Source organism: Ammodytes marinus, assembly GCF_949987685.1.
Source record: "Ammodytes marinus genome assembly, chromosome: 11".
Taxonomy (NCBI): domain Eukaryota; kingdom Metazoa; phylum Chordata; class Actinopteri; order Uranoscopiformes; family Ammodytidae; genus Ammodytes; species Ammodytes marinus.
The window spans coordinates 18,623,620-18,643,370 of NC_137215.1; the positions used below are offsets into that span (position 1 = coordinate 18,623,620).

At 39.4% G+C, this 19,751-nt stretch overlaps 1 protein-coding gene across 23 annotated transcripts in view; it reads left to right on the plus strand.

Annotated features, from left to right (window-relative positions):
- LOC307257360 (neurexin-1a-like) overlaps positions 1 to 19,751 on the plus strand; it is a gene marked incomplete at both ends in the record, with an annotated part of 267,488 nt that overhangs the window by 128,179 nt on the left and 119,558 nt on the right. For 18 of the 23 annotated variants that reach the window (XM_080036565.1, XM_080036561.1, XM_080036572.1 and 15 more), the window contains 3 exons: positions 1,059 to 1,249; positions 1,886 to 2,059; positions 5,490 to 5,609. In XM_080036565.1, coding sequence (XP_079892691.1) covers positions 1,059 to 1,249; positions 1,886 to 2,059; positions 5,490 to 5,609 — 485 coding nt within the window. Of the gene's footprint in view, positions 1 to 1,058; positions 1,250 to 1,885; positions 2,105 to 3,136; positions 3,164 to 5,489; positions 5,610 to 19,751 lie in introns of all 23 variants that reach the window. The other 5 variants (XM_080036562.1, XM_080036563.1, XM_080036580.1 and 2 more) reach the window with 2 other exon arrangements.

Below are 19,751 nucleotides of genomic sequence, written 5' to 3' on the forward strand. Positions count from 1 at the left end.
AACTTGTAAATCAACAATGTTGCCAGTACTATGATATGTTTTTAGGGGAATTTGTAGTTTAGTTTGGTGTGGGTGGCAATCAGCTGCTCATGCTGCAGTTACCACAAATCTCTGCTCTGTACACAAACAATGTCTTTACCTATCTGCAATCAGGTTTATAGGAATAGCTTTAAACTGAGTTGAATTAGTTTCATAATAGAGTAGTAAGATGTTTATTTATGTAAGAATCTCAATATAAATGGATTACCTTTTAAATAATGCAGCTTGTCATGCCATATGACACTTTCCAAATGGAATACAATTCATGGCAGCTTTGTATGCCTTGCAATGGGAATTCAAATTATTTTCTTATCACCTCTGTGCCAGAATATTTACTGAAATAGCTGTCAGCTATTACTGTTCTTTTTAATCTTCATGAAAGCACAACAAATACCCAACATGAAAGGGAATCAACTACAAAAGGCTGAATATTTTTATTGCTAAACCGAGATATATTATGACTTTTATTAAGGTAATGCCTGGGGTTAAGGTATATTCACTGTGCTAATCATTAAAGTCACACATTTTAATTAAAATGAGCGTGCACATCACAAATTGCCTGTTAACCAAATAACTTAGGACCAATTTGTTGAGCACAGCCCGTAACTTTTTTCTTAACTCTACAACCTGCCAATTATTTAGCTCCTCTTTCCGACAGCTGCACTTTCTGATACTCTCACATCTACACATGTGCTCACACATGCACTTTCTCGCTCCAGTTTACAGAGGTTTTTTGCACTTTTCTAATTGTGTTACTTCATTTTATTATTATTATTATTATTATTATTATTATTATTATTATTATTATTATTATTATTATTATTATTATTATTATTATTATTATTATTATTACTACAATATGTTATACAAACTGTGCTGCACCAAATACCACTACTCTTTCATTTTGTTTTTGGAAACACCTACAATGCTTTGTCCTATATGTTTTTAATAATAATTTCATGTCCTTGCATTGCAGTCCATGGTTTTATCCACTCATGTTGTCAAATATTTGGTTCCAGCTACCTGCACTATGTGTCTGATATGGGAAATGGAGCCCACTTGATCAAAGGCAACTCCAACAAACCGCTGAACGACAACCACTGGCACAATGTCATAATCTCCCGGGACACCAACAACCTCCACACTGTCAAGATTGATACCAAGGTCACCACGCAGACCACTTCAGGAGCCAAAAACCTAGACCTGAAGGGTACATATGCGTAGTGAATCTCTCTCTCTCTCTCTCTCTCTCTCTCTCTCTATACTGTATATATATTTATTTTTTCTTCTGTCATGTAATTGGGCAGCAGTGGCCCAGAGGTGAGAGAAGGGAATGGATTTGTGATTAAAAAGTGTTGCAGCAGGATAGAGCAATGCTTGACCCTCAGTCACTTTGGTGGCCTTAAGAAGGGAAATCAACCCCCTGTCTGTTTAGTAGCCACCAGGTATACATGTGGAGCAGTAGATTTTTTTTTTACTGGGCAGAAACACCTTGATAAATGCAAACTTGACAACAACAAAACGATGTATAGATGGAAGGATATTGATCTAATTGCTTTACCTTGAACACTTGTGTTGTTTTTTTGTTTGTTCAATGTAACATGATTAAGTGGATGACCAATCTCTGGTTTCTACAATAAATAAATAAAAACTAGTGGGATAGAATGTGATTCGACCCAGTTGGAAAAGTCAGTTTTTAGTCAGAAAAATGTAGTGCAAGCCCAATACAACCTGTTCTCACTAAATAATATATTGTATGATGAGCATGCTGCAGTACACTTGGTACCACATTTCATCTCCACTAGGGGTCAGTGTTGTCATATATAATTTGTCAATTTCTGCACAGGTGACCTTTATATCGGTGGGGTGGCTAAAGAGATGTTCAAGGAGCTGCCCAAACTGGTGCATGCCAAGGAGGGCTTTCAAGGTTGTCTGGCATCAGTGGATCTGAACGGGCGGCTCCCGGACTTGATGTCAGACGCTCAGGCCTGTGTGGGACAGATAGAGAGAGGATGTGAAGGTGAGCAACTTTCTCAACACACAACGGAAACTTTCCACTCTGTATGTTGCTGTCAAACCTCTGCTTATTCTCACACTTTACACGCGCACTGTGAGGCACACCCACCGAGGCCCCCACCATGCCAACCTGTGGCACCTAATTTAACATCCGTAAAAGTCTTTTAGTATTCTGTTAGGATGCATCAAAGGCGCCGACACTCCTCCACAGGCAATCATTTCTCTTGTACTTAGCTCGTAATCTGATTACACTCTATGCCATATTTGCACTGCCAGTGTTGTTTTCCATTTTATTCCCGTTCGGTTTTTGCTCTACGCATGCTTGCTGCTGAATCTGAGAGTTTGCCAGAAGCGATCTTCTTGAATTATGCATGAAGCCTTTGTTTCATGCATGAATATCATTTGCCCAGTCTAATGTGTGCACCACTTCCAGAGACAATATTTGATTTATTTTTTTCCAACTCCACTCACTTAGCTTAATCTCACAATTCATCAGCTCTTTTTTTCCCATCGAGTACGTAACTTCTGATCTTTTTCTGTTTCATCTTTACAAATGTAATGGAGTTCAGCAGCACCCTCTGCAGGTCCATCAAACTTGCTGTTCTTGTTTGGGGGCCGCACAGTATCAATTGTCTTTCTCAATGGAAAGTGGCTTCTGTGATGACACTTTTATTAGATTGTGCTAAAAGTTCGAATGAGCTGCTGATAGTTTGACTACAGCAAAGGCCATTTCAGGCACTGCATGTGGAGAATATATTCAGTTTTATGTTACTCTCAATTGTACTGAACATAATGGATAAGACATATCCATTCCAAATAATAATGACTTAACAATTGCATGATTTTACCTCATATTGCTTACGCAATTTTGAGAGTAGTTTCTGTAACTGTTTCACTTAAACTGGCCTACATTATACCATTCAATTCCTTTCCCCCTGGCTCTTTCTGAGCACAGGCATCCTCAACCCTAGCTCTGTCTGTCTCGCACTCTGTGTTTCTCTTACTCCATTTCTGAGGTCTTGGTGCTACTAACAGCTGGTATGCTTTGCCTTTTCCTTTCCTATTATTTTGCTGACAAAAGTTGCATTGATGAAAGCTGACTTACAAGGTAGATAGCTTTGTATGTTTGATACAGAGTCTGATATCCCTCCCCCCCTTTGCATCCGCAATGCCAACCCCCCCCTTACCCCCACTCCTTTCCACAGTATCTACCTCCACACTTTCCACATCTCCCTGAGCAAGATGACAAAGTTTAAATTCACCAACCTGCCTTATGAAATGGGATTCAGTCTCATAGGAATACAAGTATCATTATCATCTTGTATCAAAGCCTATGGGGCTCACCTTTTGGTTGCACTCACATAATGTATGTTGTTTTTATTGGACATAACCTTGTTTTTTTTGTGGTTTGATTGTTTTTCTTCCATTGTTTTGTCCCCATATGGGATACTATTGCATGTCTTACAATAGCCTTAGTGATAATGTTTTCTATTGCATGAAATTTCTATAAAAAAAAATTGAGGTTATGTGTTTCACATTAAATTAATTATTGTCATAATTAATCCAAACTTAACCAAAGCCATATTAACTGTTTTAGTCTCTGACAATCTGTTACCACTTTTTAAGAAGGCACTTCATTGAGCGGTAAGCTTTAGCCTTTTTAGATTTGACAGTTATAAGTATGCTGCAAAACAAATAGCAACACAGGCCAGTCATTAAATCAGATACATTTGGATTAATACAAAGAATATACTTATCCTTAACACATTTGTAATTAAGATACATTTTAAACCAATGAATTAAATAAACTTCTACTTCATGACTTATGTTTAACACATTGTGAACATGGGTAAAATGTATGAATATGTCAAAGTTAAATTTATTATCTGTCTTAATCAACACAACATATTTGTAAGCATGACCTTACACATCTGTTATTTTGTTGTTTAATTGAGTCACAGGCCAAGTAAAGTCAAATTAGGTTCAATTACATGTGTGGCATATTCTGTGTATTATATGTATATACTGAGAGGTTTTGTAGCAGTGGACTCATTAATATATATATTGTGGTCAGATTTACTATTATTTCTTTCTTTTGTCTTTTAGCAAAATATAAACTGTGTACAGCATTTCCCTTGTTGCATGTATCAGTCTTGAGTGGGCTATAAGCCCAACAGGAGCGTTAACTATTAAGCAGTTGCCATAGCTACTCTGAGTCTGAGCAGCCGCTACTGTGGCTACACCTTATCCAGAAAAAAAGAGAATACCGAGTGATAAGAATGCAATCTGTCTATATATACACAGTACAGCAGAATACAGACTTTGTCAGGGTTATGGTAATGACAATGAGGAAATGTAAATGTATTCCAAGTGGATAATCATGGCTGTAAAGGGTAGTGTTACATGAATGCATGCAGTAGGATGCTTGTCATTATTATTGAGCTAATACAGTATGATGTTCAGGTGCCCTATATGTAGTTAAACAATTCCAATGTCGATAATAATCAATAATAATTTACTAATACAAGTGGCCAGAATTCTACATTAAAAAATACCAAAACGCCCAAAAACTCCCTGGTTAAAATATATCACAAACTTAGAAAAGAAGTACAATAATACAATAATAACAACATGTCTTAATCATTCCACCAACGTTTCCCGAACGACTGGCTGATGGACTGAATGACTGATCAATGCACAAGCTGTATATGCATTCGGAAGCACTATTACTTTGCAAATTAAAAGCATATGGAATATGGATAACTGACTAAGTATTACTCCTTGCAAAGTGAGTATTGTTGTGCTATGATGCCATCCACAGCTGGAAATAACATGCATTTGATCAGATTGCCATCAGAAAGTACTTAAACCATCAAAAGCATCTCCACAGGTGGCCAGTGACATGTGACAGTTTGGAAAGAAGAAAAGGAACACTGGATGACTGTGTCAACACATTTACTCTGTGGTGTAACAACAATCAAGCTATATCACATCTAAACTCAGTAGAAATGCATGCGTATCTACTGTATAAGAACCAGATGTAAATCGGGGCTCTAACCTAATGCACAACTTTCCATATAATATATTGTATTCTGCCATTCTCAAATATGACATAAAATCACTAACAGCAGTTTACCCCCAGTGTCAAAATGATATGACATACACTTAAAATACCTCAAATGTTTTTTTTTATTCTGCTTTTGTTCACGTGTGCATTTTTTGTTGTGTGTATGTTACCAATCAAATTGCCATCTGGACATTTATAGCGGTGTTTGTGGAGAGAGAATATATAAAATATGAAACGTGTTGTGCTCTGTGTATGCTTCCATTTGCAGAAGCCACTGTATGTTGTGTGTGTGACGTTTTATTTTCACACTGTGCTGCTGTGATTATGAAAGTTTTCTCACCATGTTTCTATTTATCTCCGTGCTCAGGGCCCAGCACCACATGCCAGGAGGACTCGTGTGCCAACCAGGGTGTGTGTCTTCAGCAGTGGGAGGGCTTCAACTGTGACTGCAGCATGACCACATTTGGAGGACCGCTGTGTAACGACGGTAGGCTAACTGGTTTCTTAACTCCAAAGTCCGAATTGTCTTATTTCGTTTTTAAGTAAACAGTAGTATATTGGTTGGTTATTTTGTGTGGCCTTCCCTTGATATTAGATCATGGGTAATTTTATTTCATTCAAGTTCTGACAAATCGCACAGATATGACATGCCTCATGTGCATCTCACAGCGATAGATGCATACGTCATTACATCTGCTAAGCTGATAAAATGTATCCAGGAAATGCTTGGCATCAAATCTTTAGAGGTAGGTGTTGTTGCCATCAACCGCATGGTCATTTTTATCCCATGCTTTCACACATAATTCATGTTCCAGTTGTTTTTCCCCGTTCCTGGGTGCACTATTTGTGTCCTCACGAGGCACACCATTTACTACGCTGTATAGTCTAACTGGTGACTGATAATGGTATAACTTGGTCAAGGGAATCTTGTTTTTGTATCCCTGCTTTGAATACACACTATAGTGTCTCCACTGAAAGAGTTGAAGGCTGTTTTACAGTTTGAGAGATGCACCACTAGAGGGAGCAACAAGCACTGTGTTCTGCTCAATGTTCTGCTCAATAAAACATCAAGTCAATCAAGCAAAAAAAATGGCATTAACCAGAAATGCACTTATTATGCATTACAATATTACCATAATACATGCTTTTGTGTTGGCCGATACCAAATGCCACTGAATACACACCAAACATATTCAAACTTACTTTGATCCACATGATGCGATTTAAAAAAAAAAGTTCTGTGATATTTATCTCTCTCAAAGGCATTTGGTTTAAAATGGCTGCGGGCTCATTAATGTTAAGCTTCGGAGAGAACTAAGGGGAACTACTGCTCCACCTTTTTACAAAATACGCTATGCTACTTTCTTATGCAAAACACGCATGGGGGATTTTGTTTGGTCATTATCTTCTTCTTCTGCCACGGTTCACACAGTGAGGGGTGAATGGGCAATGTGCTGAACTGCATTAAGGAGCAGAAGAACATAGTGGGCACTTTGGAGATGACACAAACAGCAGAAGAGAGAGAGAGAGAGGGCACGGTAAATGTTAATGCATTCCGTGTCACTTCTAGCAGCTTGATAAGACCCCCATCTCTTTTGTTATCAACAGAACGTGTTAATACATTCCCGTGCAGCCTCACACCCTGAACATACAGTATCTGCTGCCTATGATAACACTAAAAGGATTCTTCTGTCCATGAGATGTGGGCTTGAGTGTAGCCTGTGCTGATCCTCACCCTGCTCTCGTGGTTTTACTCTCCCTTTCATTCCTCTGACTGTGTTTGGATCACCAGAGGAGTAGGGTCGTGCTGGAGGTGCTGAGGGAGATCTCTGATGATGAACTCCTTGTGAACCTTTTCCTTGTGCGTAAATGAAGAAGGAAATTTAGTAAGGAGCTCTGGGAGCATCGCGGCTCACACGAACAGCATGCATATATATATATACTGTATACGTATACAGTATATGCATGCATACTGTATATATCTTATATGAGGGCGCCTGTGGCTAAGCAGCTATAGGTCGGTCCTCCACTGATTGCAGGGTTTGAGGTTCGATCCCCCGCCTCCTGCCACATGTGAAGTGTCTTGGGGCAAAACACAGCACCCCAAATTGATGGTTAGCTTGCACCCTGCTTGGTAACTGCCACGATTGTTCTATTAATATGTGTATGACTGGGTGAATGAGACAAAGCAATATTAAACGCTTTGAGTCTGAGAAAATAGGCGAAAAGCACTACATATGTATGTGGATGGTAGATGGTGGATTAACCATCTACCATCATATGAGGAAACGTGCTCTATCTGCTAAGTGTAGTCATGTGGGAGCTAGTTTCATAACTCCTGCTGACTTGATGAAACAATAGAACGGATCGAGGGATGCAATATGTGACCACCAAAGCATACTTTCCACAAAATCTGTTTCACTATGCATGGACTGACCTTATATTAGTTCTCGGAGTATCGATCCAAGACAACCTCACTCTCCCAAGGAAAATCTGAGTTAGAAAAATTAAGCTGGAGATTCTTGGTTTTATCTGTGTTGATGAATCGTCAAGGGGATAGAGGAGTAGGAGGGGGGCCGGAAAATAAAGTCAAAAGCGTATCTTTGGAAAACATCTCTCTTTTAACCGGTATATTTGCATAAGCTGAAATGCAGTAAATCTTAAACAGAGCAATGGGTCTCCAGGAGCACTGCCTTCGTAGGGAGTTCACTGTGTTTCCATGTTTTTTCTTCTAGTGTAAGTCTTGGCACCCTGCCTTCTCACAATGAGGAAATTGTATAGTCTGTGGCCACATAACACTTAAAGCCAGGATCATAGATAGTATATAAAAGGATGCTTTGTTCAGCTGTCACTCACAAACCAGAAGTATCTGATACAGTATAATACCGGCTCATTGTTCCGTTCATGTACATTCAAAATGTCAATTAGAAGGTGAAAACTGTACATTGATACTCAAGCACATTTTCCTGTAAACTCCATGTTTTTCCACTGTTAATTATCGGTTTATTATCATGATCAATAAACTATTTGCTTTTAAAATGTAACCAATCAAAACAAAAACAGATAGAAGCTCTTAGGCCTCTCCTTGGAAAATACACTATATCTTGTATGAGTCTGAGATGAGGAAAATTTATACAAGTAATTTAACAGAAATTGAATAGGGTAAAAGCTGTGTAATTGTCCTTAGGGACGATTTCCAAAATGGTGATTTCTTATGCCTTAGTTGATAGTTTAGAATTTACTCAAATTACTTATTCCTTCCAAGCAAGCAACACACACTTATTCTTTTCCCGTTTAGGTTCGTAGCTGTACGGGAAAAAAATTAGTAAAAAAAAGTGTATCAATGATTTAAGCAAGTGAAGTAAAGTGAGTTGTTTGTGAAATTAAAAATAAAGTACCCCAGGAAATCCTTTTAAATTACCGCATTGCAAGTTATCGCCAAACAGCATAACACACAATACACAAGAGAGGGAGATATTAGTAAGATGACATGACAAATTAGGTTCCCATATCAGAAGAGAATATTTGGTTATTAATTGAGGATGACATTATGTATTTAGTTAACAATCAGGTAAGTGGCTAGAATTTTTTCATAGCTCATATTCCTTGCAGCTTTCAGTGTGTACTATTGCTGTTTTTTCCTGGTATTTCAGAGCAATCCATCATTCAATGACTGCGCAGTGAGAGTTTAATGATAAAAGTCTTTCAACTTTTCAGAAAAGCTTTCACTGCAAAATGATTGGCGGATGATGACACAGATTTATAAAAAAAAAACGATCTTTAGATATTCTTTTCATCGTCTCTAGAACACTTCACACCAGTGACTTTTTTTCTTTGAATGGTCTATGCACAGGGTGTCTTAGATCTGTATTTATAGAAGCATTTATCTTCACTGGATACCTTCAGTCAGTGAATGTGGCGGAGAGAAAAAAAACACTAGCCGTGCTGCCCGAGATGAATCAAATTTCTCTCAGATCACCATGCATGTGAAATGAATTGCGATGGTTGTGAGTAGTGTTAAGCATGCGTTTGGTCTCATCACCACAAGCTGTTTTTTTGATGCCAGTAGGAATAAGATGAATTTGCATTCATTGAATCAGACAGCAGACACGGACTGAATGTATTAGGGGTGGGAATCTCTTGGCACCTCACGATTCGATTCCGAGGCCAACGATTCGATTCAAAATCGATTCTCAATGCATCTCGATGCAATTTTTTTTTACGTACATACCAGGGATGGAAATTAACACCCGCCACACGCCAAATGCGGGTAGATTTGCGTGCTGGCGTGTAAATTGTGTCACTTCACCCGCCACTGTGTCGGGTAATACTTTCCAGTCAGGTCCGATCTAATTTGCATATTTAATACATTCGTCATGAACATGATGACAGGGCGCTACACAGTTCAACAGTTTCTTTTTGCCTTTCTAGTCGAACTGAACTACGGCGCGATCCGCTCCGCTAGGAAATACTATCTGCGAGTTAACGTGTGGAGGCATAAGTCGACAAATCAATCGACTTACTTTGCCCCCTTTTTTTCTTCCCACAGCAGAGGTTGAGGTGCTGAAAATAAAGTGAAAACTGCGCTTTTCCTTTAAGCAGCAGAGCTGCCGCCGTTGTTACAGTATTTGCATCAAAGCCCTAATGGTAATACAAATGAGATGCTTTATTTAAACGCTGTCCGTGCTTAGAGGTGATTTTAATTGTGTCGGCTGAAACAGAAACTAACGGAGGGATTCGGCTCACATACAGTCCCTTGAGTCGCGCAGTCAGTTTGCCGACATGGCTTTGTATTTAAGGCTCGAGACATACAATCAGATCGCATACAAACAGGGAAGCCTTTCCCATCGATATCGCTAACGGGGAGAATATCCCCGGTTATTATTTGAGCCTCAAACCACAGAGTTCTTCCCCGTGCGGTGGCTCGCGCACTCACTAGTGATCTCACGGTGAAACGCTGCTTTGCTCGGACGAAGGCATCGTGTGTTTCTAGATGATTTAACGTCATAGTCTCAGACGAGCGTTTAACATTATGCTGCATCTTTTGCACTGCACTGTTTTTTATCAACAGTGAAAATATGGTCCCACACCGGACTCTTATGTGTAGCTGATTACTTCATGCACGCACCTTGCAGAAGTGACGCTCCTGCAGCGCGCTCACGACCAGACGTGACACGGTGACATCTCCCATTAATAAAACGGCATAACTCCCTGATTTTCAGATTTCTATTTTTAAATTCGACTTGAGCGCAAGTGGAAAACCGGTCAATGTGTCGACACATTCACATCCCTAATGCATATGGAGAAAGTGATAAACAATATCAACATTTCATATCATTAACTAAAAAGAAAAAAGAAATCTAAAGGTAACTTCAATACTGTATTATAATTATTGACTAAATGATGAAAAAAAGGTGTCTGCAGGGCCAGTGAAAATATACAAGGGGCCAGTAAAACTCGGATCTATTGGCCAAGCGGGCAAGTTGGGAAAAAAAGTTGCATTGAACCCAGAGTATATATGGAGTTCAATTATACAATGTTTTGAAATAAAGATGGCGTGTATTGTGTATCATATATAGTAAGAGTGTACCATTTAATTTGCAACTCAGTTCCTTGGTAGCACCTACTTACAGTACAAATGACTTCTGATGGAAAACATTTGTATGAAAAACACTTTCATTAGCTATTCTTACTATTGTATTGTTTAACATTAACGCATATATTAAAAAAGATATTGCGTATAAAAAGTGGCTGGTAAAAAAGATGAGTGGCTGGTAGATTTTTAAATCTACCACCCACAGTGGCTGGTAGGCAAAAAAGTTAATTTCCATCCCTGGTACATACCTATGTGTGATTTTCAAAAATATATATATACACATCTGAGTTTGCTACTCAGAGTTTGCTAACCACTTCCTACTTTTGTGATGATCATTAAATACAATCAACAGATGAATTACCTTCTCTAATATTGTATTAGAGAAGAGCTTTTCTTGTCACAAATATGACTTTCTATGACCAGTGCAATAATCAATGCAGCTTTCAACACAATATGGAAGTATGTCAAAACTAAACCGATTCAGTTTAATTTTCTTTCTACTCTTGTGAATCATGTTTCTATAGGATTTCTATTCTATTATTTTCTATGTCATTTCAACACATTGTATAAAAAGTATGGCTTGGAATTCAGCTCTCATACAAAAACGTAAACAGGCACAAAGCCAGTGCAGGTCATATGGGTTTGCTGCTCTCTGCCCTTTTGTCGCCACTTTTAACAACTCACACTTGTGTGGTGTGAATGCGCAGTGGCGCAGGAAATACTAATATTAAATACTAGTAAAAAAAAAAAAAAAAACGATTATTAACTTTTATGAATCGATTCGGAATCGTTCGAGAGAGAATCGCGATTAATCGGAAAATCGATTATATTTCCCACCCCTAGAATGTATGTGGTAAGTTGTCTGTACTGTTCTGCGAGGGCAAACTGATGCACAATTAGCCAAAAGCAGAACTTTACCAGTGTCTGCTGCTTGTAAGCTTTGGGTTCTTCTGAGTTGATATCGCCATATTGCATTTTGCCTAGCTTGTAATATCCATTGGGATTTTTAAAAGTCTTACGGTTTTGCATTCGGAAGCTGGCTTAGCGTGTGTGTTTATGGGATTTAACTTCAGCGTTGACCTCCTGAGGGAGTAGGCCTGCAGTGGTCAAGCATCTGAGGGGCTAATGTACAGAGACAAACATAATGGTCTTTGCTGTTGAGCTAAAGTGGGCCGTGGAGAGGCTGCAGCACAAGGGTACGCCTGGCCTTCACGCAATTTTTGTCTCGCCTGGTTGCTCCTCCTGCTCAGTTTTATAGTCAAAGCTATTAGTGCCATGTCAATATTGTATCAACAATGGAGGCTGTATGTGGGTCTATAGTCTCCATTGTCTCTGCCTGAGGGGCAAAGAGCAGCCCCTCTCACTTGATTTCTAATGTGTCTGAGTCCATGCTCATTCCCGTGTGTTTATACCTTGAGAATAGTCTGTCTGGGCTGCAGGCTTTCTATCTACAGTTTGATTTGCAGTATACATGGGTCTGATTGTTCTTAAGCACATACACAGGAAAGCCAGAGGATGCTATTTCTATCTTGAACCTCCTCTTCATGAAGTCTAAACTCAGCCACTGTATAACATAGAGAAACCCACGCAGTGACACCTCTGTTGCATCAGCCAGTTTGGCTAAATATTTTAAGAATAAAAGCTCAGAATCTAAAAATTCCAATAAAGGGGAGCGGCACATTTAACGTTACACGTACATCTTCAGGCAAGTTTCTAGACTTTTATTTTCATGTAATATAGGGCACTTGTGTTTCAGAACGTGGCGGTCATCCAGGTTTGACATGCAGACAAACACACTTAGCACACACGCAAGTAGGCAGGAAGTACAGCTTACAGTTTTGTCCCATCCGCTCTGTGGTGACATGCAAGGATCAGACCACTTAGTTTGGTTTCAATCAATACAAGGGGACACCCAGTCCAGTGGTGAGGCCAATGGGATATGAGGCACTGGAGTAAACAGCCTGCTGTCACATGGAAGTAATGTCCCCTTTGCCCTGGATGTTCCTCTCTCATAATGCAGCTCAGCGAAACAAATCTATGGGTCTGGAAATATTTGGACTTCAGCGTGTATTGAAAGCTTGGCCTAGATTTGAACCACCATTTATGCCCCAAGATATACAAGAAGCACTCTAAAGTGCTTCTGTGCATTCACTCCAGTAGCCATTCCCCCAAATGTGCACACAAGCTAACAAGAATTACAGCGCGTCCAATGTGAAGTTGAAATTATCAGTTTTATACAAGGCTTTTTAGATTTACAATACAATGTAATGATATCATAGGGTATTTCTTATCGCCATATCTCCCTCAAAATAAAACATTTATTTAATTATAGACATTAAAAATGTATTTCTTACTTTATGCATACACATACACATACCACATATAACTAATACGATTTTGGATATAGAATCGTCCTGTTAATTAATGGTCTTAAAGGATTTGTCCGCTTATCTTCTGTATTTATCATGTTGTCAGCAAATCCAATCAAAAGACCAAGACCAACACAATATTGATCATGCTCCAACCATTGTCAGTGTAGCCAAAGCCTCATTCCTCTTAATCCACCGTTTCATCAAGGTTTTGTCGTTTGTCACAAAAATATTGAAAACCCATCAGTGAGCCACACTGGTGAACTGGGTGACGTGTTCCAACATTACAATGAGCATGATAACCTTAGAATATTTGATTCACGCAGACAGTACGCAATACTGGCTAGAGCTCAAAAAACAACCCCCCAAAAATGCTTAATCTACTGTTTAAATTATTCTATTAACATGCACGTTTCAACCTAGTATTCCTCACCAGCCAGTTTAAGCTTTTTTGCTATGTTCAGGTGCACTTCCATGCCTTTATTTTAAAGTATGTGTCAGGGTGTGAAGCTGTGTAGTAGGATGTGGATCTGCACTGCTTTTCACACATATTTCCTAGCTGCTGTTTTCTTTTTCAGACGGCTACCGACTTGGACTGTTCCTCAAGATTGCTATCATTCCCAAGCTATTGAAAAAAAGGCTTTATTGTATCGTCCTCATATTGCACCTCTTTTTCCTTTCGCTTTTTTTTTTTTTTTACTTTATCTGTTCATCCAACTCAGTATCAGTGGTCACTATCTGGCCATATTATTGGAGAAGTACCTCATACTGAATTAGTATCTTCATTCAGAAGGCTTTTTTTATGTTCCAGGAAGAGGTGGCCATATTTGGGTAAAGTCGGTTGGCATGGAAACCTGGTCTCCTTTGCTCTCACCGGGGATGCTGTAACATGTCTGTAACCTTGCCAAAGCAGATATCTCTGCAGGACATGGTGTAGAATAACTAACAACTTTCAGCTGGTATGATGGAATATTGAATTATTTTGAATTTTGACAAACAAACAGACAGACAGACAGACAGACAGACAGACAGACACACAGACAGACAGACAGACACACACACACACACACACACACACACACACACACACACACACACACACACACACACACACACACACACTTAATAGTTCACATGACTGATGGTAAAACATAAAATACAGCAGTGAAGGTGCATGACACTTACTTATTATGTGATGTAACCTCATGCTGGAACACTGGCATAGTATCGGGGAGCAGCAGTGCCTGACATATGTCGGATTGCTTTATAAGACCACGCTGCTCTTCATATGGTGTGAGTCGTGTGAGACAGAGCTCTGGCGCGCCCTCAACAATACAAACACAGTTGGGGGAGAGCTCGACTTATGCTTTTGTCTATTACATGAGTCTCTGAACATGTGTCTTGTGTCAGTGAACAGTATGTGGTCAGATCAGAGCACAAGCATCACACACTTGTACTAGATTTTCTTGCAATCTCTGCTGTAATCATCTGATTTAGGGCTCATTGCGGTGCAGTGGTGAGGACCTAATCTTTGATATGTTTTGTATTAATTGGCTATCTGAAGGGACATGTTGACAGCACATTAGAAGCCAGTGTTCCTCCACAACACATTTCTAATTAAAGTGTTGACTATGGACGACAGGGCACTGTATCTGCTAAACTAGCGTGCTGGGTTATACATTGACATTGTGGATGCCCTCCTCTTTCGTGAAGTCAGACTATTGGACATGACACTAAGGATGACTGGCAAGAAACTAAAATATTCCCTCCCTAAAAAAATAAATAAAAACGTGCTCTTTTTGTGTACTTAACTCGAGCAGTGGACTGTTCTGTATTTAGAAAAATGCATAGCTATTTATATGACTCATTGTATTTGTGAGTACAAAACGATTCATTTATGTTAGCCTCTCTCTCCTCGTCTCCTCATCTTCTGCAGGACTGAATTGAAGGCTAGAGTCGACTATTTTCTTTATATTTATTTATTTTTGTCTCAAATGATATTGTTTTTATCATTTCTATTTTTAGTATTTTATTTTATATAGGTATATGTATAGGGGAGAACGGGGTAATCTGAGCCACCTTTTACATTTGCTCCCCTCTAAGCGAGCTAAAATGATTTATCACTCAAATTTACACATTTCCCATTAATTCAGGATGTTTCCTAGAAATGGGCATTAGCAGAATTTTTTCAAGACAAAGGGCAGTGAAAATATGATTGTTTTAAAAAAGTTGTCATGTGGCTCACTTTACCCCAGCTGTGGGGTAAACTGAGACAGACCAGAAAAATCAAGGGGGTAAAGTGAACCAGCTGGGGGTAAACTGATCCACTTACTTTTTCCACTGTGAAACTACCATAACAACACATATTGTAACAGTTAGAATCCTGAAAGCTAGCCACACATTCCAGAACTAATGTAGGACTAGTAAAAGAATGATGGGGTTTGGTCAGTTAAGCAAAGCAAATTTTCTAAACACTTGAAAGTAACTCTGAACAAAATCAAATACAACATATTATAATTCAAAAGGTTTTAATAAGATCCAAATGAAAGATAGAACAAGTTAGATTAGAACACAGTCTGGGGGTCAGAACACAGGACCCTTAGAGCCAGCTTGTGTCTGGGGGTCAAAGCATAGGAAAATCAGAACCAGCGAGAACAGCCTGGGACTCAGAACACAGGAGAAGACCCAACTGGATTATAACATCAGGCTGTCATAGTCTACAACTAGGCCTACTCTACATTCCAGCCCTGAAGGTTACAGGGAAAGATGAGAAGGTGTTATTTCCGTGTGGTTGCCCCAGGTCGTCTTCCTGGTGTATTTCCTTGGCATGATGGCTTTTCTACAATGTGTATGACATTAAAATAAAACATAACATATGTTATGTAATATTACATTAAAATATGTTTAAGACTAAACTTAACTTGTGCCTCATGGTGGGGGAAAGTGAGACACTGTCTCACTTTCTCCCACAGCATTTGGCTCACTTTCCCCCAGCACCACAATTTGAGAAAAAACTACCTCTCTTAGCATTTCAGGCTAATCTTTAGCTAATATCATCACATGGTTTTTATATGTTGGTAGTTCATCAACACGTATGATAGAAGTGTTTCTATGTGAATACATTTGCTTTGGCACAACAGTTGATTAAGTTGACAGCAAGAAAATTAACTTGTACATGCAAAATACCTATTTTGGTGAAAAAAACATGCTTACCACAGCACCATGAGGTCCTCTCTTTCAGGGCCATGGGGAAATGAGAGGTGCTTGAAAACATGACCACAAATGTTTTCTGTTGCCTAGATACAGGGGGTGGCTCACATTACCCGATGCCTCAGATTCCCCCGTTCTCCCCTATATATAGCTATATGTTTAGATATTTTCTCTTCTATTTTTTTCTTTTTCACACACACACACACACACACACACACACACACACACACACACACACACACACACACACACACACACACACACACACATACTGCCTATCAACAACAATGTGAAAATATGCAATGATTTCCTGCTTGTTTGTCTTGTCCGTGCTGTCTTAAATGTGAACACTTAAATTGTCATCTCCCTCACCTAATGTCATGTCTTTCACCTGTCTTGTCCTGCATTGCATCACGTAAATAGAAAAAAGGGTTAGCCTCATTTAAAAGATGGAAGGTCAGAGTGAAATTACAGGAACAGCATGTCCAGAGGCAGACAAAGAGAACCACTGATCCAGTATGTCTCAAGAATGAAGCGTTTATCAAAGAATAATTTCCAGTGTACATGCTCATAGAGTCTTGTCTAATTTTAGGTGGCCAAGTTTTCCTTTTAATAAATTACACCTCTTACCTGCCGAGCATATGAAGTGTATCAGGCAGACACATTTTGTCCAGGGTTAACATAGTTTACAATAATAGGTTGGTGTTTTTTTTTCAGAAATTAAGCAATATTATCCTTTCAGAGAAACCTACAATTATGAGACCTATTTAAAAAATAAAATAAAATAGACAAATATTTATGAACGTAAACTTTCATTTTAGGTTGAATCAATGCTTTTTGGCAGGCTCTCTCTATCATTATTGGCTTAACGACAAACCTGTAATGTCCTCAGCGACCCGCCGAGCGAGAGGTTAGTCTAATAGAGCGCTCCAGCTGTGAGTGCAGGTCTCCGTTAGTCAAAGTGGGTTCTGCTGCACTAACTCCTGCTGTGGCATTGACATGTTGACAACACGACTCATGATGGGTCTGGTTTGAATGTAATTACATTCGCAATCAAAGATAGCAAAATCTGCTCTACTGCTCATTTGACTGCTAAACAGCGGGGGAAAAGAAAAACAAAACAGGTAAGATGTGACCCTCCACTTGACAGAGTCGGACATGCTTCAGTGCTGCTGTTAGGCCTGATTAACATTATCAACAATAGCACAGCAGCAGGCATATTTTCCATTTCAGTGAGACCACTGTGCTGGCTCCACACGGGGTCGTATTGCAAAAATAAAAAGATCATTTTGTGCCGCACTATTGTGAGGAAAACAATGATCCGTCTGAAACAGGAGTTGTGGCTCTTTTTGCAGTGTCACATTGAGACATTTGATGTTTCTTCCAGCAGGGACAATCTTTGTTTTGTTTTGCCTAGTTACCTTGTTAAGGTTTGTTTAGACCTATCGACTTCATTGGTATTTTGTACACATACTCTACAAGTCATTTGACAGACTCAAGGACGATGTTTTGGGAAGATGGAAATGGACCTGGAAAACAAATCTCAATAAAGACAGAGTTGTATAAGAATAGAAAAAGTATAAACATGCAAGTAGTTGAAATATTTAACTTTCGGTTTTAATAACAGTAATAATTGTGGTTTAAAAACAACTGTTGGCGGTAAGTAGGTAAGGGCAAACACAAAGAGCCATTATCATGCTGTTATAATTCCCTACAATGACTTTAACTTTATTATACCCTCCTCTTGCTGAAAAAGACCAACGCTGCTACTATCTATGCAGGACAGTCTTATATGATATGAAGAGAAAGCTATTTCCCTCCCAGTAGTGCTACCGTTGGTGTGAAAAACCCAAATAAGGTATAGACCTGGAAAAATAAACACAAATGCTTGATGTATACTTAATTACTTATTCAATATGTGATACACTACAGGTTATGTGATATACCTGCAAAAAGGACATATACACAATTAAATCAACTTGTAAAGAGGTGTCACAAAACTAATGAAAGAGCCTCTGTTTCAAGAGGAGCTTGCTGACCATGTCTCTATAGCAAACAAACAACTGTTTAGTATGACTGAGCATATCCGCGTGCTTCAAGTAGCATTCACAATATGCACAAAGGGCTTAGACATAGAAACTCTTCTCTGGGAAGGTCAACTGAACTTATCTGGATGAATTGTCCTTGAACGCAACTTACTGCCAGAGTTTTTGTTTAAAAAAAACTTATGGGTGAAACTATGCAGATCCTCTCTTATCCGTAGATGGCTAGGGAGGAGAGCGCAAACAGATCATTCACTATTCACAGTCCGTCCCAACATTAGAGCTGTCCTGACGGGAGCATGTCTATGTTCCCACAGCCCTATGTTCCCAAAGCTGTATGTCCCCAGAGCTATATATATTCCCGCATGTCTAGGTAATCTTATGTGTGTGTGTGTGTGTGTATGTGTGCGTGCGTGTGTGTGTGTGTTGGCCTCACACTCCTATTCTAACTTCTCCCTGTCCCCTTACTTTGAGATTTGAGGAAGTTTATGGAAGGCACCTCTCTATATTTAGTAGACATAACAGAAAAGTTATAAAATAACAAAATGTGGTGAATCCTGCAATGAGGACATCGCGTGCAGGGTTTTAGACGATTGGCCATTCATATACCAAGCCTTCACTTAGACATGTATGGCTCTGCATACCCTGTCTGTTCAGCTCTGATGGGTAAACGTGTCACCACTAGTGTCTATTGACCCCTCTGGCTGTCTGTGTGGACTGCACCATGGTCCGGTTAAACCATCTCTAAGTTGTTGATGTCTTGGTAGACAGTGGTGACACATCAGGCAACCTTTGCCCATGGCGCCTCCTCCTCTGAAAGACCTTTTAAACCAGACTCAAAAGGCACTGAGAAGGCACTACTACAAAAGGTGTTCCATCTTGCCCTTGCTTGATACGACCAGCCAGCTCAGAAGAAAACCCAGCTGGATGTGTGTGAGACTGAGACTGATGCGTTGCTCTTCCCAGCTCCTAGATTGATTTTGGCAGCATAGTTCTCCACTACCGTCAGCAGTTCCATGTAGGTAGCCTGCTGTTCAAAAACAATATTTCGACATCAAAATGACTTTTTCCTCCTTGCTTTCTTTCTTTCCTTCCTACCAACCAAGAAGCTGGCATTGTTCAGCTGCTCCACTTGACCCTGCTCCACTCTCTCACATGTGGTCAGAAGTATACGCCACCTCAGCTATTTCTTTCAATGGGGGCAGAGCAGTTTGTCAACATGGATTTCCCTTCCATACCACCTTGTCAATCTTCTGCAGCAAGCAATTCTAACAGAAGTGCTTTGAGTGCACAGCTTGTGTGAAGTAACACTTCCTGCATTGTTTGCCATAATGAAGAGAACCACAAGAGACCACACAACCCCCTTGTTTGTCATGTGAAATTTCAACTCATTCATGTTCCTTCAACGATTC